The sequence below is a fragment of the Ochotona princeps genome, chromosome 19, assembly GCF_030435755.1.
Source record: "Ochotona princeps isolate mOchPri1 chromosome 19, mOchPri1.hap1, whole genome shotgun sequence".
NCBI classification, from domain to species: domain Eukaryota; kingdom Metazoa; phylum Chordata; class Mammalia; order Lagomorpha; family Ochotonidae; genus Ochotona; species Ochotona princeps.
Genome location: NC_080850.1, coordinates 22,411,672 through 22,436,006, shown reverse-complemented (window position 1 = coordinate 22,436,006; position 24,335 = coordinate 22,411,672). Strand labels below are relative to the sequence as shown.

Genomic DNA, 24,335 nt, shown 5'->3' with positions numbered 1-24,335 from the left:
ATTAAAAGTTTAAACAAAAAAAATTTTAAATTACCATTTAGACCTTGTATCAGGTGAATCCTTGTTTGTTTCAGCGTATCTTGGCCCAGAGAACAGGCTAAGCAGTGTCATAAGGATAAGGCATACAAAAGAGATACCAGTGCAGGTCAAGGGCTCGTGGTAAGGACAAGTGCTGTTTTCACTGAAAAACAGTGGTGGAGTTGGAAAAGGTGACCGACTCTCCTGACACTATCAGTTCATCAAGGGCCTGGTAGGTCCCCGCCACAAAGCCCACGAAACCCACGAAGCTGATGAAGGCGTCCTTGGCGATGGTGAGGGGGCTCAGGCCCTCTGAGTAGTAGGTGGTGATCTCCAGGAGGGGCGGGATGATGAGGGCCAGGGCGCTGCTGCTCACGGAGCCCACCAGCGAGAGCACCAGGTCCAGGCGGGGGATGAGGATGGCCAGGATGCCTATGGGAGGAGATGGGCGCAGATAGAGAATCCCAGGCTTAGCCAAGCTTGTGTTTCTCATACACAGAAAACAAAAATTCAAAGTCCTGTAAAATTCCATATCACACTCCCTAGAAGTTACATATTAAAAACTTGGTGTTACCCTTTTCCAATCATTTTTCAGATATGAGGGATCTTCAAAACGTTCATGGAAAATGACTATCAAGGAGGAAAAAAACTCTGCATCTTTGGATCTTGGAGGGTTTTTGGACCAAAATAAATTTACATCTCAATTCATTTTTTCCAGTTATTTTTAAAGTACTCTCCTATATTCCTATTGATGGTGTTAGAAGGAAATACCTGACTCTTGTGTTTTAGGGGGCTGAGGATGTGATGGAAGACAAATCAACAGGAGGAAAAACTCAGTTGATTGATGAGCTCTAGAGTCTGCAGATGAATTGGCTTGCAGAACAGGTCAAGATTGGGGCTGGGACACCTACGTAGCAAGGGCAAAGCGGGGGTGCAGGACACAAGCGGAAGAGCCTTAGGTAGAGCTAGTTTAACAAGTAGTCATTCCAGAGATGGGGCTTAGTCTCTTCCATGTCTGCAAACTTCTCCGACAGTGATTCTTCCTGGCAGGTCTTACTTAAGGCACCAAAAGAAATTTAGATAAATCTATTTTTCTGTAGCTGTTGTCAGTTCAAATAGTTTCGTGCCAGATCATCTTTATGCTACTGAAGCGCATTTCAGTTTCCAACATGTGCTGTGAAGACAGTGTTTGAGCTTTTACTTGATAGCATAATCCAAGTCACAGTGCTCGGGTCTTCAAGGTGTTTGGGAAACTTCAGCATATAGACAGAAAAATGCAAGCAAAATCCTGCCTTCATGAAGCTACCACCTTGATAAATAATCAACATGAGTCACAAGAATCATTCACTGTGAAATGGGGTCTCTGGTTGAACCAATAGCCACAGGATCTCTTTAGGCAAGTGTCTTCCCCAGCATTTACTTACTTGTCAGAAAACAAGTAACAAAGAATGGCAAACAAGTAACAAAGAAACACTAGTGCTAAAGATTCTGAAACTGCACCAAGATGCTTCTCAGGCTTGGTCTTTGTTTTAGGCTTATTTATTTTCAGTTATGTGAATGGCAGAGTTACAGAGATACACACACAGACAGAAAGAGAGAAAGAAATAGGGAGTAAAGGTAGAAGGAGAAAAATCTTTCATGCATTAATTTACTCCCCATATGCTTATAACAGTCAGGATGACTATTAAACCAGGAGCTTGGAGCTCTTTTAAGGTCCTCATGTCGATGGTAGGGAAGGACTCAATCACTTCAGCTATCACTAGTTGCCTCTCAGGGTGCAGCTGGATCTGAAGCAGAGGCGGCAGGCATGCCATATGGGGTTAAGTGTCTAAGTGGCTGCTTACCCCACTGTGCCACAATGTCCTCTCCAGGCCCAGGTTTTACATTTTTACTTTACTTGATGGAAATCTGTCCCTGCTCTCCAGGAAACCCTGAAGCCTTGATAAGGCCTCCCTAGAAGGAGGCCCATGGCGGAACACAGAAAGGAGGCTGCAAGGCAGGAACTGGTTTTGAATGGCTTTTGCGGAGTTTTCACCTTTTTTGTGTTTCCACATCTGCAAAATGAGCTCCTCTTGCCGGTTTTATGGCTGAGACTATGTAAAGGCTTAGCCTTTTTTTTTTTTGAAGATTTATTTATTTTTATTACAAAGTCAGATATACAGAGAGGAGGAGAGACAGAGAGGAAGATCCTCCGTCCGATGATGCACTCCCGAAGTGAGCGCAACAGCCGGTGCTGTGCCAATCCGAAGCCAGGAGCCAGGAACCTCTTCCAGGTCTCCCACACGGGGGCAGGGTCCCAAGGCATTGGGCCATCCTCGGCTGCTTTCCCAGGCCACAATCAGGGAGCTGGATGGGAAGTGGAGCTGCCAGGATTAGAACCTTCACCCATATGGGATCCCGGGGCGTTCAAGGTGAGGACTTTAGCTGCTAGGCCACGCCGCTGGGCCCAAGGCTTAGCATTTTAAATACAGCAATCCCATCTAAAGTATCAACAAAGTTATCTTTGCCTCAGTTTACAGTGAACACTGAGACAGTTCATGAAGAACCTACAGCTTTAGGCTTAAGAAGCTGCAACTGGAATCTCTAAGATTCCAAGCATAGAATCCTTGCCTCTGTAGGCAAATCATGTTATTACACCCTAAAATGGGAAATCTTGGTTTCTATATGAGATCAGTCACATTTTTAATGTTGACCTGAAAGCATATAACATCTTGAAGGGCACAGGGTCAGCATGATGACTCAGCTGGCTAATCTTCTGTTTGCAAATGCCAGCATCCCATAAGACACTGGTTCATGTCCCAGCTATTCCATTTCCCATCCAGCTCACTGCTTGTGGCCCTGGAAAAGCAGTAGAGGATGGCTGAAAGCCTTGGAACCCTGCACCTGCCTGGGAGACACAGAAGAGACTCCTGACTTCTGGCTACAGATTGACTCAGCCATTTGAGGAGTGAACCAGGAGATGGAAGATCTTCCTTTCTCTGCTTCTCTCTGTAAATCTTCCTTTCTGGTTGAAAAAAAAAATCTGAAAAAATGAAAACAAAACCCAAACCACCTCGAGGGTCAAACAACATCTGTTGCTAGTTTAGACCAGCAAGTGGGCACTGGTTGCTCAAACACTGGCTCTATGAACTGGGTTCAAATTCTGCTCATACTCCCTGGCAATTCCTTATTGCTGCCTGTTTTCATTTTCTAGGGTAGATCTTAATGCTACCTTGGGAGTTTTCATGAGGACTGAATAAAGTACCATAAACTATGGGCTAGAAAGAACTCAGCACTGTGCCTGGCATGTGTCATTAGTGTTCTGAATGTTGTCTGATAAAGTGTGTACCTTTCCTTGGGCTGGACACCAATAAAACTGTCTAATTTTTAGGTACAGACAAGGATACGGTTGTCTCCAGGGGTTAGACAAGAACATATTTGTAAAGCTTTAGAATGGTCCACGAACGCTGGTTGTGCTGACTGTCTTTCACCACATGGCTCACTGCTGAGCGCCCTCAAGGAAGGCTCACCAGGAAATTTGCATTCTGCATTCTACCCACCTGTCAGGAGGACCATGGCAAGGCGGAGAGACAGATCCAGAGGCAGTGCCCAACGCTTTGGCACCTGCGAGGTGGCGAAGGGGATGACAATTTCTGCAGGGACATAGAACTGCAGGGCATAGGTGCACAGGATGCCGATGATGTAGAGGAGCTTGACTGACTGGTATAGCCTGCAAGACAAAACAGAGTGAGGCTCTCCAGTGTTACAACACTCTGATGCCTGGCCTCCTTAAATATTAGCCTCTGCCCTTGGGATGATAGCTTGAGTTCCTCTGAAAGTGAAGGGACCTTAGGGATCAAGAAGGAGCCGCACCCCGCATGCAGGGAAAATATGAAGCATATGGACTCCATGGGAATGATGGAAGGACCATCTCTAAAAGACAAACAAGGAACCTTGATCATGGGCTAGGCAGCACCTTCAAAGACCATGCTGTTGAGGTGCTGTTCAGGAGAGAGTGACCTAGACCAGAAATCCTGCCCAGAAAGACACCCATGCTGAGTGTCTAAGACCAAGCACCTTGGGTCAAAAAGACTAGTTCTTTATAAGTGTTATTCCTTGGGACATTTTCTGAATCCCCTGAAATGCTTGGGCTATTGCAGGCCCTCAGCAAATGTTTCTGGTTGGCTGAGAGAGCTGGGGAGTTCCAAATCCCCAGGGGAAGAGATGATTTATAAATAGGCTAGTGTGAGCAAATGGGGGCTGATGACAGGTAAGAGAAGAAGAGTGGGTTACTTGCAGGTTTAAGGCCAGGGGTAGATTGTATGGTGCTTCAGGGGATGCTGGGTTCTTCCAGTTTTGTTTAGGAAAAAATCCTGTCACAATACAGCTATTTTCTTATAGACCACAAGGTGGTAGATGCATCTTCCATGTTAACAGATGTGTGTGTGTGTATGGTGTAGAGGCCATTTCCTTAAAATGACCACCTTCGCATTTCTATTTCTTGCTCATAATTATCCTACTGCCTGGAACATCCTCTTTAATCCATTTCCACTGGTGCCAACCTTATCAGTGTTTTAAATTGTCCTCATTCAAGCAGACACCACATATTGGATGCTTTGGGATGTGACACGTTTGTCCTCATGACCACTCTGGTTGTGGATAAAGAAACGGAGGCTTAGAGAGGTTAAATCTTCCATGACCACAGCCAGCAGGCGGTGCCACTGAAGCTTCAACCCAGGAGTACCCAAGTCATCCTGGTTTGGATGCAGTTGTCTTGTTGGACAACATGTTCCTCTGTTGTGCTGTTCAGATGTTCCTTTTCTCCTTGGAAGTCCCCAAGGCCTGTTAGCTTTCTCTCATCTGTGTTATAATTTGTGTCTAACATTGTCTACCTACCCTCCATTCCTGATTGGATGAAGGCAGTGAAGCTTCAAGGTCATAGTCTATTCACATCCCTTGTGTCCAGACCAACATCTGCGTATAACTGGCATGCAGCAAATGCCTGATGAATGGCATTCATCATCTTGGGAAAAGAGCCCCCTCTAGAGCAAATTAGGTCTCCAAGTGACACTTAAAAGGACAGAGACATCTGCAATTAATAGCATGGCTACTGTTGGAGAGAAGATGGCATGAAACAAAGTGGGTTTATGTGTCTACTTAAATATAGCATGGTTCAACTGTGGGTAACTAATTGTTGCATGAGTTGTGTACACTTGATTGTGTAATTTTTACATATGCCAGTGGTTTTCCCAAGGTTGTTTTTGGTTTATGATTTTCATCTTAGCACTGCTGACTTGAGGTAGAGGGTGTGCCATTGACAGTGGCAGGTAACACATGGGCTTGACTCTTGGACAGGTAGTTAGAAGTGTTGCTTCCTACCTCGCTACTGGCTACCTTCCCTGTCTCTTGCCCTTCTCTAGTGCCTCTCCCTTTTCTCCTTAGGTGACCAAAGATAATGATCTCTGTCTCCTTAAATCATGTCCTCCTTCACACTAAGATGCCAAGAAAGGCCTAATTCTGGAAGCTGTTGAAGGATAGAGAATCTGTGGCCCAGGATTCCAGTGACAACTCTGATTCTCCTCATGGGTGACTATCTAAACTTGAGTTTCTCAACTATGGACGAGAGGTAGAAATCATCCACCTATCTCCACCTGCCCTCTAGTTCCCACTACCTAAGAGCCCATGAAGGTACCAGCAGTTGGGCAGGTTAAGGGTTATGCTGGCCTTGATGTCATCTCCAAAACGCAGGTATCCCAGAGCTGCAATGCCGATGTACAGTGCGGTGATGATGCACATTCCCAAAGACAGGATGGCTGGGAAATGGCGAGCATCCTTCATCTTGTTTTCCAGGGGCAGAACCTACAGAAATAGTATAGAATAAGCAGAAAGGAAGACAAAGAAAAACATGGACATCAAAGAGAAACACAGGCCACTTTGGGGTTATACCTGAAAGAATCTGAAGCAGGGACTCAAGGAGGGATTTGCGCATGTGTGTTCACAGCAGCATTATTCATCACAGCCAAAAGGTGGAAGCAACCCAAGTCCCCATCAACAAATGTGGACACGGAAAATATGAGAAACTCATGTCATGGGCAATGACTCAGTCTTAAAAAAATAAGGAAATTCAGACACACACTGTAACATGGATGGACATTGAAGAGATTATGTTAAATAAAATAAGCCAGTCAGTAAACCATGGAGTAGTCAGGTGCCTAGAAATGGAAGCACAATGATGGTTTCCTTGAAGAGTCACTGTTTAATGGGTACAGAGCTTCTGTTTTACAAGTTGAAGGACCTGGGGGCTGATGGTTGCCCAACAATGTGAATATGCTTCATATCACTAACTACACATTTCAAAGGCTTAAGATGGAAAAACCTATGCAAGATGCATTTTGTCACAGTTAAGGAAACAAAGGGATGAGTTTGAGGAGGGGTGAAGAAAATGGAGGGCTTGGAACCACAGGGTAGACTCTGAACAGCTCAGAGTTGAAGGGGAGCCTTGGTTATCTCGACTCTCTTTGCCCTGGGCAAGCATGTGCAGCAGGTGCATTTTATTTGGACCACACAGTCTTTCAGATAATTGGATATGGCCCTTGCGAGCAACATCCTTCTTCCTTTCAGCAGATCTGGTGCTGGAGTGTCCTTTCACTGGGTTTCCCCTTGATGCCCCAGACACAGAGACCTCTGTGCTTCCCCCTTCTTTTCCTGAAAGACTCCCTGTCTTCTGCTTTAATAATGGGTCTGATCCTATTTTTAGGTCATTGCTTTTTAGAATATGGCTATGCATGAGCAGAGGAAACCCAAAGCAGGGAACTCTAGGCCATGTAACTTATGCTTGTGGGAAAGATGGAAAATCTAACTGGCAACTCCAGAACTGGAGTACACTGGAGACCTTTTAGAACGCAGGGTCTGTATTACCAGGCTGGTCAGATTTCAAGCCTATCTAATCAGAATTTACCTTGCCAGGCATTTTGGCATACAGGCTTTCTCCTTCCCAGTCTGCCAAACTTCCCCCTACACTGCCCAATCAGGGAAGCAGGCAGGAGTCATCCTCTTCTGCTTCCTGGCTCCTGGGCAACACTGAGGCCTTTCTGTCCTCAAGGGACTGGCCTCACAAACTGTGATGAAAAGTGACAGGCAGGGGTCTTTACAACAGCTCTCGCCTCCCCTATGTCATTATCTTAATACTTGACCTTGTTACATTACATTCCAAAGGCATTTGAATTTCAGACTCCTATCCCAGGTACCCCCTCTCCCATTGTACAGGTGATGGAGGGGCTGAGACCGCAGGTACAGGTGGACAAGAGTGCACTTCCCTATGCACCAGGTTCTCTCCTCTTTCCCCTTGATGCATACCTGGCCCTAAGGGAGCTCAGGCTGAGTCATCTGTAAGTCACTTCTGTCTCCAGAACCAACCCTCTGACGTCTTTCCCCAGAGTCTCCTCTTCAAATTCTCATGGCAGAGGGTCCTCCCTTATGTCCTTACCTTCTCCCACTCCTTCATTAGGTTGTATGCCAAGCACACTTGGCATGTACCACTTAGCTAAGCGGTGCCTCATTTTCTTTACCTATAAGCTGGCACAAAAGTAAAACTTTCATGTTGGATTTTTTTTTTTTGAGAATCACATGAACATTGTAATGGCATATAGATAGGGTTCAGTGAATGTTGGGTGGTATTTTTAAAAAATACTGTGATGACTACACCTCTGTGGAGTTGGTAATCATATAACAAGCTCTGAAAATGAAATAGCTTGCCACAGGTTACAAAGCTTAAAAGTGGCAGATCCAAGCTGCAGGCTTTCTTCTACCCAAATTTGCTCACACTCATTACTCAATAGAAGCTTGTCAACTTTTCCTTCATGCTGTTTAATCTTTCCCAGTCCTATACATACACTCCTTCTCTCTCCTTCCCCACCCCACATCAATGGAAAGTGCTTGAGAACAATGTCTTGCATTGTATTTCTGCTTTCTTCTGGGTTCGGTCTAGCTGCAGCAGGTGCCTGGGGAGATGTTGACAGATGATGAAAGCAGGGAGTCTCACCTGAGTGCTCCTACCCTGGAACACATTTGTCCATATCCACCAGGCCCAGAATGACATTTTCACAAGACCAGATCATGTTAAGGACACACACACACACAACCAAGGAGAAAAACATCAGTTGACATGCAGAGGAAAGCCCCTGGCCTGGGAGTCAGATGCAGTGAGATGATCGCTAGATGAGAAGTCGAATGTGCTGGGTTTCAGTTATGGCCACACTGCTCCTGTGAATCAGTGACCTTTTCCCTCCCTGGGGCCTAGGTGCCCCTTCTATAAAACTAGAGACGGAGAATCCCTTAAGGGAATCTTAATTCTGGTACTAATATTCACTAATGCGTAGTGAGCATTCAGCAGATACTCAGGGAACAAATGTTACCATCGCTATTTTATAGCTACAGAACTAAAGGCTCAGCAGATAACTATGGTTAGAGCAGAATCCCAGCCCATTCTACTTCCTAGCGCATTTATTCAATCTCTGCACTTTGCTTTTCACTGTAACTTTGCAAATTCTAAAAATAAAATGCTTCAAGCTTCATCTAGATGATGTCAGTACACTCCATCATATCCTTCTAATTACAACTAAAAGCTCAGGACAGAATACATAAAGAAACCGTGCCTGCATTATGAAAAGAAACAATAGCAGGTGGGCTAAAGAAAGAAATCAAAATCAGGAAACATGATCATTATGGTGGTGAGTTTCCTGATTTTTTTTTTCTCCACACCTTCTAGTGTACATCCAAAGGAAGACCAAATCTTTGAACCACCAGGGGTTAGAGACAGGGAAAAACTGCAGGAGAAACCTCCCCTACTGTCTAGAGGACCTAGACTACAAGACTCTTTGGCCAAAATCTGGCAAGAATCCCTATTTTTTTTCTGCTACTTTTATTAATTTTTCCCCCCAGGTCACGCTCCCAGTGCAAGTCCCAGCCATAAGCAGCCTCCTGGGGATTGGTGACTGGGGTGGCCACCCAGACATCTAAAAATCTAAGGAAAAAAATCGTCTCTGAGTGGAGGAGCTGGGTACATGGATGTTTTGAATCTGAAAGTGTGGGGAGATTAAGACTAGCTGCATCTTATGTGGAGTGCAAAGCCAAATAGAAACTCAGGGTTCCTTAGTAAAAAATCAAGAGTTTTGATATGGTGGAAATAGAGTTAACCCGAGTGGAGGGGGCGGTGGACAGCCTTCTGAGGGTGGAACCTGTGTGATTAGAGGTTGCACGGCCATGAAGTTAACCCTTGAAAGAGTCACTGCCATTTTTTCCCTCTCTCTTTTCTCTCAGTGTTTAACCCCAGAGTAGATCTAACCACAGAAAGTGCATAACAGTGTAGAGCAACTAAAAGTTTGGAGGCACAGGAAGCTGGAAAAGAGAGTCAAGGGCAAGAAAATTTGCAAATATATGAACAGACACTTTACCAAAGAAGATGTGCAAAGACCAAGAAAGCACACAAAAAGATGCTCAAAACTGCTGGTCATGGCTTCCATGCAAATTAAATCACAAGCCAAAACTACTCACTACACATCTATTAGAATGGCTGAAATTAAAACACCAACAATACATACAAGCACTAGCCAAACTGCGTAACTACTGGCAAGGCCACAGACTCTGTTGGGAATGCAAAATGGTTCAGCCAGTTTGAGAAACAGTTTGACAATTCTTATCAGGTTAAAGCTATATTACTTTATATGTCACATACTCCATACAGTGCATACTTAGGAGAGCTACTCCTAGAGAAATGAACTTACATGCCCACAGCAGCTGTACACTAAGGCTTAGAGGAGCATTGTTCATAATTGCCAAGACCTAGAAACAACCCAAATGTTCTTCAACAAATGAGTTGATTAACTGTCCTACAGTGGGTGCAATGAGCTGTTGATACAGCAATGCATGGGTGAATATTAAATGCATCAGGCTAAGTGAAAGAAGCCACTCCCACAAGTTTACTTACCATGTGATCCCCTTTCTATGACATTCTGGAAAACATAAAGTAGTAAAACAGAAGAGGTTGCCAGGAGTTAGTGATGGGAAAAGAGATTCACTTTAAAGGAACAGTGCAAGGAAATGTTTTGTGGAGAGTTGATTTATCTTCCGATTCTTTGCAATTCTCGAAACTTATAGGAATTGCACTAAAATAGTTACTTTTATTGTATATAAGTGCAAAGCAAGTTTTATAAATATATAAATAGTATTACCCTTCTCCAGTTGTGGAAATAGAAATTATATAACAACCCATTGAAATATATATCACTTTCAAGTTTAAAACTCCTTTATATTAAAAAAAATCCTTTCATGTGACTTTTATACAGTGATTAGCCTTGATTTTAAGAGATTAGGAGAGTTAAATTGATAGAAAGATGAATAGATGTTCTGGGACAAAAATAAAACCATGTCCCGACTAGCTCCCTGTTGCAATCTACATTTCTCCTGCTGGTGACAAATGGCCCAAGTGAGACCAGAGGTTACTTAGTCTTGTGTGCATTTCCCAGAGGGCCAACACAATGGCCAAAAGGACATGAAGCCCCAGATGTCACAGCTGCTTTTCAGAAAGCCACTCACAGCACCCAGCAAGTCCACCCCAAGGCACAGCTTACCACGCCAATGCTTTCAAATGAGAAAATGGCTGTTCCAAAGAAGAGAGGGTAGGTCCTCCAGCTTGCTACCAGTGGCAACCGACTGGGGTCAGGAATTTCCTACAAGAGAAACACAGTAAGATTGCCACATTCAAAGCTCTTTTAAGACAGCAGTACTGTGGGAAGAGACACAATTTTTTTAAAAAATTGAATATGCATAAGTGCAGAAAATGTCAAAGTAGGCAATGATCAGAGTTGAGCTTAATACTGGCTAATACCGAAGAGTCCGAGGATGGAAAGCAGCCAGCACCTGCAGCAGGCAGACGTAGAGGGCTTTGGGAACAGAACTCTGCTGAGGTGTTCTGGGGTCTGCCAAAAGCCAAGGCCATCAGGGCCTTGTCAAGCTATGTCAAGGTCATTAGGAAACGTCTTCAGTAGCTGGATCAGGACAGACCAGCATCAGCTGTCTGGGAATGGAAGGTATAGGAGAGTTTACTGTATTGATGGGTCAGTGATCGGAGGGGCCAGTGCCTCAGGCAGCACGGGTTCCTAAGGTACTGACAGCCTGCTCTGCGCTCCTTTCTGGGCGTGGTCCACCTGAGGACTCCTGGCGGGTTGGTGAGGAGTCCCCAAGCAAAATCCCACAAGTGAATGGAGTTGATAGTGTAAGTGACTCAAACTGTGACCCCCCAAGACTGACCCCATCATCCTGGACTCAGTGCTACTTGAATGCCTGTTCACCCAATATTCCCTTAAATCTCCTAGATCTCAATCCTCTTGAATACCTGGTTACCCAGCACTAGCATAAACCTCCTAGATCTCAACCCTCTTAAGGCCCACATGCCTTGTTAAGCTTAGTGACCTTCAGGTTTAAACTGTGTGCTCCACCAGTCTCCTGAGGCATGTATTCCTGGTGTCTACTTACAGCTGCATCTGCCAATCCCGGACCTGGCACTCACCATACCCACCTTGAGGTTGTTAAGATGCCTCTTCCCTTTATTCTTTCTCTCTTTTCCTCATGCTGTGTCTCTCCTTTGCTTATGCTGTCGCTCTCTCTCTCTCTTTCTCTGCTTTTCTCATCCCTTGCGTGCTCTCTGTCAACGTCTCTCTTTTCCTTATGCTGTCTCTCTGACTACTTTGTTCCTCTGCTCTGCTCTCGCTTTCTCACTGCCCTAAACTACCTCTCTCACTGAAATAAAGGCTTCTTGTGTGGCTCGCCTGCTGTGTCTGGCCTCTTGGGTTTGTGGAAAAATGTTAACAGCTAGAAAACATGGTTCCCTGAATGGGTGAAAGCAGTCCAGGACAGGCATTGAGTTGACCACTCTCACAGAGACAGGATTCCTCTGCCCACTCTCAAACCCCTCTGTGGTATTTATCTTTTTCTCCTTACGTGACACCCCCTCTTCAAGCCCTGGTTCACTTTGTGCTGGTTGTGGACAGTACCTGTGTGATATCTCATGGAGGGCATTAGGGTGATGAGAAACTGTCAGAAGAAAACCTTCTAGAGCTCACAAAACTAGTGCTACCCTAAGGTGCCCAGTGGCTGGTGGGTGTGGGAAATCACTGGGATGGTAGTTATAGTAACATTCTAGGGAACCCACAGCACTTAGACATGGAAGTTCCATTTCCTTCTACAAAGTGGAAAGGAAAGAGGAGCAGCGCATATGGAATAAAGGTTTTATACACTTCACCTCGGCATTTCTTCCCTCGGGGCTGTCTCTCTACTTGTCATTCTTCTGTCCATCTACCCACCCATGCTGTTTTTCCAAATACTTATTTGCTTTTTGGGTCAAACTCTAGCTCTTAAAAACTATGCTTATTTTGCAAGAACAACGCCTTGACCAGTGAACTATAAACTATTCCTACAATGATTGGATAGCAGCCAAAAGCAGAGGAAAGCAAGATCTTGTAACAGTTAAAACTTAACAAGTCACTCAGGGTTGTACATTCTCTAGACCACAGGTCTGAGCACCCAAAATCGCTTCCATGGATTGTAAGAGATAAACAAAACCCCCTAATATTTAGAATCTGAAAAACTGTAGGGAAAATGTATCATGTTAATAACAGGGTCTCTGAGGTTGATTTATGGATGAGGATCCCTCTTGCCAATTTCTTTTCATTTCTAGTGTTCACATGCACACACTGGACAACACTACATTGAAGCTGAAAGCCCAGAAGTACATTGGTACACTCCATAACTATGACATGATTTTCCTCTCTGGAAGGCAGCAATGCTCACCACTCTACTACCAACACCTATGTTTTTCTTCTTTCAGAAGCCACAGAGGACAAAAAAAAATTTACCCTTGGGATATATCCCAGATACCCAAATGACCTAGAGTCCAGCCCCTGAAGGAGTCAGGTGTGTGATGTGCACTAGCCTGGGCGATGAACTGGGTGAGGATGACCAGGCTGACCAGCATGGAGATGTTGGCCAGCAGGGAGAAGATGGTCAGGATGCGGAGGTTTCGAATGAGGACCAGCAGCACCAGGAAGGGCAGGAAGGAGAGCATGTAGAGCCGTGAGTCCATGGTGGGCGTCAGGACCACTGTCTCGTTGTAATGACAGTTGTTGGTTGTGCTGTTAACAGCTTCCACTACCTGAGGAGGAAATGGGAAGAGCAAGAGGAGGGGACAATCATTTTCTGACCACATGGTTAGCCCAGCACCAGCCCGTATCAAACTCCTGGACAGAGCTGGAGGTTCCCCAAAGGAGAATTCACAAATAACCCTAATAAAAAATTAACTTGGTACAAAACAAGTAACCAGATTTATAGGGGTTATTTGTTGGCTTTTGACAGCTCAGCATCTATTCCTCTTAGTATCAATTTTTTCTCCGCATGGGTCTTCCCTGGTCAGTGAACACAGCCTGGAAGGACTGAGACTTGCAACCCCAGGTCAGAGTCAGATGGTTGACCCTGGACTCCAGCTTGGCCATTCAGAGTCTCCTCGGGGATTTGAATCGAGGTCTCAAACAAATGGCACAGGGACAGACCTAGGAAAAGATGAACATGAGCAACATTCTCTGAGGATCCAGCCGATCAGTTTCTACCTGTCCTGAGTCCTCTTTCTTTCTTTCTTTTTTTTTTTTTTTTGAAAGAAGCTTTTTTTTTTTTTGAAGATTTATTTATTTTTATTACAAAGTCAGACATACAGAGAGGAGGAGAGACAGAGAGGAAGATCCTCCGTCCGATGATTCATTCCCCAAGTGAATGCAACGGCCAGTGCTGTGCCGATCCGAAGCCAGGAGCCAGGAGCTTCTTTCCGGGTCTCCCATGCGGGTGCAGGGTCCCAAGGCATTGGGCCGTCCTCGGCTGCTTTCCCAGGCCACAATCAGGGAGCTGGATGGGAAGTGGAGCTGCCAGGATTAGAACCGGCATCCATATGGGATCCCGGGGTGTTCAAGGCGAGGACTTTAACCGCTAGGCCACGCCGCTGGGCCCCCTCTTTCTTCTTTTAAATATTTATTTTCATTGAAGAGGTAGATTTTACAGAGCAAGGAGAGACAGAAGAATCTTCCATTCACTGGTTCACTCCCCAAGTGGCTGCAACAGCCGGAGCTAAGCTGATCTGGAGCCAAGATCCAGGAGATTCTTCCAGGTCTCCCAAACAGATGCAGGGTTCCAAGGCTTTGGGCCATTCTCTACTGCTTGTAAATGTTCTATGCAACATCACAATTACATATATGATGCACATTGTTTTCGCTTTATAAAACAGTATTTATATCATTCACTCTTTTAACTTAAACAGGAGACCATCCCGGCGCGATAGCGTAGTGGTTAAGGTCCTTGCCTTGAACGCACCGGGATCCCATATGGGTGACAGTTCTAATCCTGGCAGCTCCACTTCCCATCCAGCTCCCTGATTGTGGGCTGGGAAAACAGTTGAGGACGGTCCAAAGCACTGGGACCCTGCACCCGCATGGGAGACCCAGAAAGAAGTTCCTGGTTCCTGGCTTCGGATCGGCACAGCACTGGCCGTTGCATTCACTTGGGGAATGAATCATCGGACAGAGGATCTTCCTCTCTGTCTCTCCTCCTCTCTGTACATCTGCCTTTCCAATAAAAATAAATAAATCTTCAAAAAGTAATAAAAATAAACAGGAGACCATGACTACATTGATGAATCAGTACATTTTGTTTTGTTTGTTTTTTTCTGATTTCTCACTGTATAGGAAAAATACCTGTAATGGTAGCTAGGCATTCAAGGACTTACGTAAATAGATCCTATCCAGCCTTTGGGGTCTTCTCTTCCTGTAGCTAATACTTTCTTCTGTAACTAGCTGTATTGCTTCTCAGAGCAAGCCTTCTCTTGACATTCTTTCTCCCACCTTGGCAGGCCCTTTCGCTCTAAGCCGCCCTTCAATGCCCAGGTCAGATGTACTCACTCCAGTGATTTCTGCCACGTAGTCCATGGCAAAGCACCCCCATCTCAGGTGTTGTTAGTGGCATCCTAATCTGTCACCAAAATATCCTATTCGACATTTTTATGTCTTAGAAGATATCCCTTTTAGCCTGTAAACTCCTTAAGACAGTGCTTGTCTTGATAGAAAGTGTATATGAGGGACCTGGATTGTGGAGTAGTGGGTGAAGCCACTTAAACAGCAGCATCCCATGTACGAACTGGTTGTGTACTGCTGCACCACTTCTGATCTGACTCCCTTACTCGTGTGCTTGGGTTCCTGCCATCCACTGAGAGATATGGAAGATCTCTAACTTTCAAGTACACGAATAAATATAAACTGTAGTTGACAGATAAGTGAAAATAGAAATAGAATGATAAAGTTCTGCAGGTATGAGATAGGTCTCTGAAGAACAATCTAGAAATGTGTTTCAAGAGCCTTTAAAACAAATGCTTTGATAACTTTAAGAATTCAAGAATGTTCAGAAAGTTTATAGAAATGTTTATTGTGAAAAAACTATGCATGAATCTCAGAAAATTTGGATCAAAGGAAATTCCTATTGTAATCCTAATTGCAGTAAATTTTTGATGTGCCCTTGTAAATGCTCAGGAATTAAAGGGGTGCAGCAAGACTTGTGTGCCACTCTAGTCGATTTTGGCAGAAAAAATAAACGCAAACAAAGGAAGTACAAATGGAAGACTGGTTGTTGTAAATTTGTGTGGTGGAATTATGAGCAACTATAAGGAAACTGAAAAATTCAAATCAGTTTATGTTCAGTTTTAATTGTGATTGACTGGATTAAGGATCATTAAACTTGTGGGGGAGGAAGAAATATAATATAATGTTTAAAAACTTGAGTTCTGGTGTCAGAAGCCTGAGCCTTTTGATTCTACCTCAATTCTTTTTGAAGCTTGTAACCTCAGTTTTCTTAACTAAAAACTGGAAGTGATCAGAGTATATTCTCTGATAAGGTCACAGAGACAATGAAATGATGGAGAGCATGGAAAAAGGTTTAGTGCTGTAATTGACAATAGTAGAAGCTAATTACAAATACCTACCTTTTTTTTTTTTTTACTTTTTCACTTTTCTGAATTCCTGATCTTACAGTTATAAACAGAAATAAGAGCCCTAAAATATTTTTGTTACATTTGTTAATTAATGGGAACCTCTATTATTGCCCATATAACTGTGCCCAAATGGCTGCAAGATAACTTCCAGATATGGGCAGAAAGACTCCTGGGAATCAGTATGTAATAAGCAGTTCAAGAAGGATAAAGATGACTTCCAGTATATTGGATGAAATCAAACAGGACCTTGTATCAATTTTAACAAACTTTCAGTGTGATTAAGTTCCAAGGCAGGAGAATTGACAAAATCCAAGGGTCATTCCAGTTCAGGACTTTGGAGACAAACCTTAAAGACAAATCCAAGATACTGGCCAAAGGGTACTGGTGGCAAAAGTAACCACACCAAAATCTGCTGACATGGGAGTTGGGCGAGGCTATGTCCTTTGATAACATCCAGATAACACTTAGATTTCAATGAGGGTTGCAAAGACAAGAAGTAATTTGTAAAAAAAAAAAAAAACAACACAAGCAGCGGAGAAGCCTCCTTTTCTGAGTTTCTCCTTTCCCCACTTCTCTGGAAGATCGTACCTGTTTAAAATTATCGGCCAGAAACACAATGTACACACAGCAGAAGCCCAGCTGGGTGACAATAAGGAAGAAGCTCACAGTATGCCTAGAGAGGAGGGAAAGAAAATTGGCCATGAAAAAAGTTGATTTGCAGTTGTCACTTCTCCAGCACCCTCCATCCCAGTCAATAATAAGAAGTGAGATGACCATAACTCTTTGTTAAAAACAACAACAACAAAAATGGTTCCCAACCACCAACAGCTCAGAAATCTCTCCCCACCCCTGGCTCCACAGCATTCCCCGGAGTTGACGCTAATCAAGGCAAGGCAGAGGCACAATGTCTATAAGATGTTGTTAACCTTCAGCATTGTCTCTGTCCTGTGCCGGACACTGTGTTAGGCATTCAGGATGAGCAAATAAGCATGGACCTCTCCTCTGGTGGTTTATGGACTAGTCAGGGAGATGTGCAAAAACATTATTATCCAGCACAAAGGCCATGGAAGCAAGGGCATTTGAATGAGAGTTCCTTGGAATGGAAGCCAGGTGGGGAGAGAATGTTTGGAAAGTACTGCTGAAAGGTTTTCTAGGGTAAGGAGGAGGTCTTCATGACCCTGATGGCTGGCTCTTCAGTAGAGGTAGAAGGGACAGCAAAGTGAGGTGACCCTGAGAAAGCTGTGAAAGGGGAGTTAGTGAAGTAAAATCAGGGTGGCCCATGAAACCACAGTATTAGCTCAAGTCTTGATGATGCCCTAGTCTTCCTCATTGGAGATTCATAGCCTAAAACACTTCTTGACATGCTGTAGGTACCCTGTGGCTATTTGTTGCAACATAGGATGGTGCCTGTGCAAGGTACAGGCTGTTGTTTTTAAGAAGAGGACAAATGTAAATGCTGAGAGTAGAGCTTGTTGCAGAGAATTCCCAGTTATAGGAGAGGTACTAACTTAGTGGAACAAGGTCTCCAAAAATAGGTAGGAAAACTTTCATATATGATTAACAGTAAGTGAAAGGATTTGAGAGGTATGCTTTTTATTTGGTCTGTTGGTGCCTGAGTCTAGAAACCACCGATAGAGAACTATCTAGAACCAGTGAGGACAAGGGGCGGCTGATAAAACAGTCTCTGACACAAGAGCTGGCCTTATTTACAGGGTTAAAAATATTCATAGCTCAGAGCAAAAGGATGCCCAGGGAGACACGTTCTGGGTGCAAATCCTGCAGAAGGGGGCCGGAGGAAGGACGGGGATAGAGAGGGTGTGTAGGGGGTAGAGAGGGTGTGTTGGGCCTTCTCCATAAGCAGAGGGGGCTTTCAGGAGGGGGGGGGGGGCGGTTGGCTGCGCCCTGCAGCATCAGCAATGGAACTCCTTCTGGGCCGGGACCCAGGCTATAGGTCCACACTGGCCCCTGTGGTGTTCAGCAACCTGTAGGGCCAGCTCGTTGCCCACTGCCCGTCATGGCTTGGATCCTGCACTCCCCAGGCATTGCATAGTGCTGCAAGGCATAACTGGGCACGGGCTGCCTCCTGGGATATATGTAGGGGCCAGGCTTGGCCCACCTGTTGTCAGGGACCCCTACCTGGTGGAAGGCAGGGAATTGGATTCTGGGGGCTCCCCCACATCACAGCTCCCCTGCCCTGGTAGGAGCCCCTACATTTTCTCTCATGCCCTGGATTGAATTCATAACCAAAACAGGCTCTTTATTCGTACTTTGACCAGTGGGTCCCAGCCATAATCCCTCCCTGTCTGGATGTTGTCAACAGCTTCCTCATGTGTCTGTCCCATCTATAATTGCTCCCTTAAAATCTGTTTTTCTCACTGAAGCCAGATATAGCTCTGAGCAGTGCAAATATGATTACTTCCTGAATTCAAACTCTTCTGTCCTTTGGGTTGCCTTTAAGAAATCCTAAAAAATGTGTAACGTGACTGGATACCAGATCCCTCCAATTTTACCTCCTTGACTCTCTGTCCTTAAGCTGCCTGGTCTTTTTGTTTCTTGAAATAATTAAATACATCTTCCTCTTCAAAGCCTTCTTGCTTGATCTCCAGACCTCTGCCCACTTTCTTACAGGGAACCCCTCACCCTTCAGGGTTCACTCCTCCTTCAGAACTCATCTCAACTATACCAACTTAAGACTCCCCCTCTGTAGCTCACACACATCTCCTTACCTTCTGATTGGCAGCCACTCTTCTTTCCTTAATTGCATCTATTGCAGTGGCTTTTAAGGTATTCTGAGTTGTTAAATGCCTGTTTTTCCTACTGGACTATGGGTTCTGTGAGGGCCAAGTCTTGGGTCCCATGGTATTCCCAGGGCCTGGCACATATTAGCAATGTAGTTTAATAAAACAGTAAGTTGTGTGAAAGCTGAATGGCAAGGGAATGAGCACCATGCCTTTGGAGGCATACAAGGGGAAGACTGAACCAAGGATGCTGCCAACGAATCCCTTCCCTGAGGAAGATCTTATATTTTGTGCCACATGAGCCATTCTTCCATGGAAGCAGGCAACCTGGCAACAGCATTCCCACCTCCTATATCCCATCCCAATGTAGGCAAAGAAAGAACAATTTACCTTCCCCAGTGGGAGTGATCACGGAGCCAGGCACTGGGGCTGGCTTCTAGTCCATGCATCACCGTGTCCCCATAGTCCATGAAGGGCTTGTTAAGCCTGCAGGAGAGAGTGAAACACACTTGCCCAGAAATGGTTTAACCTGAACTAGCACACTCAAAAATCAGGAGACACTGAGCCAAACAGGGATACAGCTAGAGAGAAGAAAGAACACTAGGGTAGAGACCCAAGTTCCAATTCAGGCATCTGGCTTAGTTCCTTGGTGGGTGATGGCCCTCACCTGCCCAGTGAGGCAGTCACCACCTACAAGAGCAGCAGTGCACACCTGCATGGGAACAGCAGTCTTCTATCCAGGGTTCCCATTGGATCCTCCTGACGATTCTCCAAGGCAGGATTAGACATGGCTTGTTTATGCCTGATTTACAGATGAGCTAACCAGGTAAGCACAATGGCCTGATTGAAATCACCCAAGTAGCTACAATGTAGAGCTTCACCTTGATTGTTTTGCTAGTTCTCTTGGCCTTACTGGAGAAAACTACCAAGTAAATGCTTGTTGTAAGTCAGCTGCTTCTGGGGTGACCGTGAGAACTGTGCACTGGAGGAATCCACACGAAGAAACTGCTTTCCTCACCTGCGGCAGAAGTGCTGGGCACACCTGACCAGGATGTGCATACAGTGGCAGGCGATAAAGCCCATCACCAGCAAACTGAGGGGGCCCATCTGGAAGAAAGGGGGAGGCAAGGGGCAAAGGAAGAGAGAAGAGAATGGATTTATGAGGAATACTGTAAGGAGTCTGGTAGTATAGATCGACCTCATTAAAGACTCCAAGAACTTTCTAGCAAACTGGTTTGCAAGTCCTTTGTAGCATTTTGAATACAATCTCAAGTAGTATTCCGATATGGCAGATGAGGCAGTTAATTAGGGTACCGTAGTGGGAGTAGGAACTCTAGAATCCTGACCATAGTTTCCCTTGGTAGCTGCATGGAGAACAGGTGCTTTTTAGAGCATTGTTAGAAAACTGTCAGAGTCCAACCCTTGTATTCTACAAGGAGGAAGCTGAGGCTCCAAGAGCAGGCCAATGGCTGTGCAAGGCCATGGGAAGTGTGTGGCACAGCTCAGAGTCAAGTTAGGATGCTGGATTCTAAGTATGTGGCCAGTGGTTCCCCAGCGAGGCTGCGCATCTCAGGCTCTTGTTAGTCACTGGAACCTCTCCTGCGCCCTCCTTGCTTCAGTCATCCAGTGCTGACAGTCCTACCTGCAGCAATGCCTCTTACCAGGATGCCTGCATTCTTCACAGCCAGTGGTAGTCCCAGGATGCCTGTCCCCATGTTGCCTTTCACCAGGTGAACCAAGGTCTGGAACCCTCTGAAGGGAGAGGAAGGAGATATGAGAGGTTAGGGGTGTGGAGGTGAGGAGAGCCTGGCATGCCAGCATCTGAGTCAGGTGCTCTAGGTGGGCTGCTGGCCATGGCTGTATCCCACCTTCCTTGTCTGACATCTGGCCCTTCTATAGAGTGACTGACCAGTCCAGTTTGCCCATAGCTGTTCTGGCTTGAGCAGCTAAGATTGAATGTTTGCTGTGGTAGCAATTACTGTGAGACCCTGGCCTCAACATTCACCTGTTTTATCTCCTTCAAAGCACTTGTCAAGATTACAGAGTGGCCGTCACTCATGTGATGTTTGCAGAAGAGGACACGGAAGTGCAGGGGTTGTTTGTGGTTTGTCCAAGGATATATTGGGTGCCAAACTTCAGCCCCACATCTGTGGAGCCGCCTCTGGGAATCAGACCTAAGCAGGAGTAAAGGGACTGACTATTTTGAAACTGAGGAAATTGACACATCTGGCTGAAGGCTTTGAAACTAGTCATAGAGACAGGATTGAATGCAGAGAAGCAGGAAAGGGGCAGGCAGAAGAGAGAAAAGTCACCATGACTTCTGAAAAGAGTGGGGTGCATGAGTTCCACAGTAGAGTCGGGTGGGACAAGGTCAGGTGGAGATTGGGCTGCTGATGGAATTTTTGGGTTGTTTTTCAGCCCAGAGCATCAAGTCTGGGGAATGGAATGTCCCCACCTTAACACCTTCCTACCAAAACAATACTGCAGATCTTTCAGACAGATGTGAAGGTTGCTATGGAGGACCAGGTTTAGACCATAAAGGACAGAGCATCTAGAAGAGACTCAACAGATTCTGTCGGGGAAGTGCAGAACAAGCCTATTTCTACACTTGCCCCAGATCAAATCAAGGTGGCAGTTGGGTTTACAACGACAGCCTCGGAAACTTGGGACATTTTCCATTGGAGCCTTCTCTTCTAGCAGGGAGACGTTCTGAAAAGCAACAGAGTATTTTGGAAGGAGCCAGAAGCCAAGGGTTAAAGTTCAAGGCTGCAACTGAATAGCTGTGTCATCACAGGCACTGTGGCCCCTTTGCTGATGTCTGTAATATTTGAAGAAATCGCGCCAAATACTTCCCCTATCTTTGCGTTAAACCTCCAAATCCTCTAGCTGGCCAAAGATCTTGCAGTGAATTTGTTAAGGGTTAAAGAGAACAATTGGAGGAGAAAAGGGGTGGGAGTCTCTGCATGCCTTTCTTTGGCTCTGTGGGTGTCAACATTGCTGACCCAGCACTGCACCCCCCGCGGCCCCTAGTGATGGGCTGGTTTTGTAACTAGGGAAAGGTCAATGGGTCATTTTGGAAACTTCTAACTGAAGAACTTAGGAAATCAGAACTTAACTTTGGGCCACACAACAGCTTTAAAAGCGTAGCGTGGTGACGCATACGAAGCCTTGCACTGGGAGCAGGGAGGCCAGGGTTGCAGGTCTAAGCCCTCCTCCAGTGACCTTGGACAGGCCTTCAGGCACTGTGCTTGGGGGGATTTATATGGAAGGAAGGAGCCCTCACCTAGAGAAGTTGGGCAGAGAAGTTCCATCCATTGCTCAAATTGGTAAGCTGTAAAGTGTGGGTTTAAACACAGGGGGCATGCGCGCTCAACCCTGTTACATGACTTTTCTGCAAGCCGCAGCAGCCCTTAAGCTCTCCTTTGCTTTGGATTCTTAAGTGCCTGAATTTGTCATCCAACCACGTGTCAGGTCAGGTCACAAAGGATTCCCCCAAGGCCTTTGATTAAGAAATTCCCCTAGTCAGCAGCAGATAGCTCCAAGGCCTGGCTGGCTCAAAGTCGGGCAGCTCAATGACGTCCAGCAACCCCCAGGTCCAGCCCTGGGGCAGCAGACCTGTCTCTGGGACTGGCCTTAAATGGCCCTGCAGGGTGGCTCTGGAGCAGCTTTGACCTGTCCCCTCCTTGTTGCATACCCCCACATCATGGTCAGATGAGTCTCGCCAGGCAACCTCCTTCAGTTTAAACTCCTGCTTCACCCCTGAGGTGCAGACAGGGGGCAAGCACCCATCTGGATTCAGCCTACTGCTGGGCTGCACACCGTTCTCTCTGCTACACCCATCATGTCAAAACTGGCATCAAAGTGACAGAACCTCTCCTTGGCTGCCTCCTGCTACTGTCTCTCCAAGTGGTGGGGGCCAATGCAGGGAAGGAGAGTGGGAGCCCTACGTCTTGGCTTCTCTCTTTGAAAACAGAGCGAATGATACTTTTGCCCACCCTACCAGACTCCCATGTGCCTCCCTTGTAGGTGTCATCGCTGCAATTCTCTACTGAGTGTAGGCAGGAAGAAGTGCAGGAAGGAGGCGGGGTAGGGGGAGGGAGGCAGCACTGGCAGGGCACAGGCAGGGAGGAGCCACTGCTTGGCTGACAGTAAGGCCACTGTGGTTTTAGGCTCAGGACTGACTTTCTCCTGCAAGAAGCTAAAAATGTTGCATCTTTCACTAGCGTTAATGGGACAGAAGCAAAACACTGGATGCCAGCCCAGCTCCAGCCAATGACTCAGTGTGCAGCTGCAGTAATTGGGTCCTGGTCCTCCCACCGAAGCATATTGGAGGCGGATTCACCATTATCCCCTGACACTTCCACTCCTGCCCCTTTAAGCTCTAATCTTGACATTGCCTCTGATTGTACACTTTGCAACCTTGCTCTTGGCACCATGGGCAGAGTCAGATACTCCCACCTGCCCACCTCTGTTTTTTGACTAAGGCAAACTTGCAAGTTGGAGGATGGAGACAGTACTCACGTTATGCCCTTGGTCTTCTCCAAGCCAGGTGACTCTGAAGAACTTCCATCCACAAAATTGGAGTCCTTGTCCTGCAGCTGCTTGGCACTTGGGGAAGATGGCACAATATCCAGTTTGAGGGTGCCGGCTCCTTGGGGACCTTCAGTACTCTTTGTCACTGGCATGACTGCTTCAGAAAGGGAGAGCTGGGGAGGCGACTGCTGCAGGTGCAAGCCCAACTCCAGCTGCTGTTGCCTCAGCCTGGCCTTGGCCAAGCTGGAATGAGGCCCCGCCCACCTCCCTCAGAGGGCACCGCCTCCTCCAGCCTGAGGAAGCCCAGTGGGACGGGAGGGGCTCCAGGGAGGAGTCCAGGGGGTGGAGAGGAAGGAGGGACTGGGGAAGAGGGACACCCACCCTTACTGATGACACCCCATCAGTAACAGTGATGGTGATAGCAGTTGCAACAGAGAGAAATATACCATCTCTGTCTCTCTCACACACATAATATTACCATTGTGGCTTTAAGCTTTTTCCCCCAAGAAGTTAGAGATTCTGCCTCCCTTCCCAACATTAATAGGATTAGCCGGGAACAAAAACTGGACTTCAGGGCTGTATATCGACAAGTTTATAATTACTTAATCTCTATCATTGTTTTCTACACACACACACGTATGTACTTAAATATCCATGTTTCAGAGGATAGATAGACAGCTCCCATCCACCAAGTCACTCATACCTGCGAGCTTCACTGGGGAGCCAAAAATGTAATCCAGCTTTCCCCCGTGGGTGGTGACGATCCAGTCATTGAAGTCATCACCTGCGCTGTTTCCCTGGGTCTGCTTGCACAGGAAGCTGGAATCCGGAGCCAGAGGCAGGAATCAGACACAAGCACTCCAACAGGCCAAATGCTGCTCCCAGACAGTGAGAATTTAATAACATGCGTTAAGCCCTTAGTAAGGCATCAGTCCTTTTCCAAATGTGCTAGATTTCTTTTTCTTTCTTTCTTTCGTTTGTTCTTTCTTTTC

At 45.9% G+C, this 24,335-nt stretch overlaps 1 protein-coding gene across 1 annotated transcript; it reads right to left on the bottom strand.

Annotated features, from left to right (window-relative positions):
- Positions 1–161: 161 nt before the first annotated feature.
- SLC36A2 (solute carrier family 36 member 2) lies at positions 162–23,529 on the bottom strand. Its single transcript, XM_004587520.2, has 10 exons — positions 23,332–23,529; positions 20,472–20,562; positions 19,829–19,917; positions 19,201–19,296; positions 16,661–16,745; positions 12,986–13,204; positions 10,626–10,724; positions 5,690–5,856; positions 3,558–3,727; positions 162–450 (listed from the first exon to the last, which is right to left on the bottom strand). Exons 1-10 carry the CDS (start codon positions 23,493–23,495, stop codon positions 179–181), a joined length of 1,452 nt encoding a protein of 483 aa, XP_004587577.2. The 5' UTR covers positions 23,496–23,529; the 3' UTR covers positions 162–178.
- Positions 23,530–24,335: the final 806 nt, after the last annotated feature.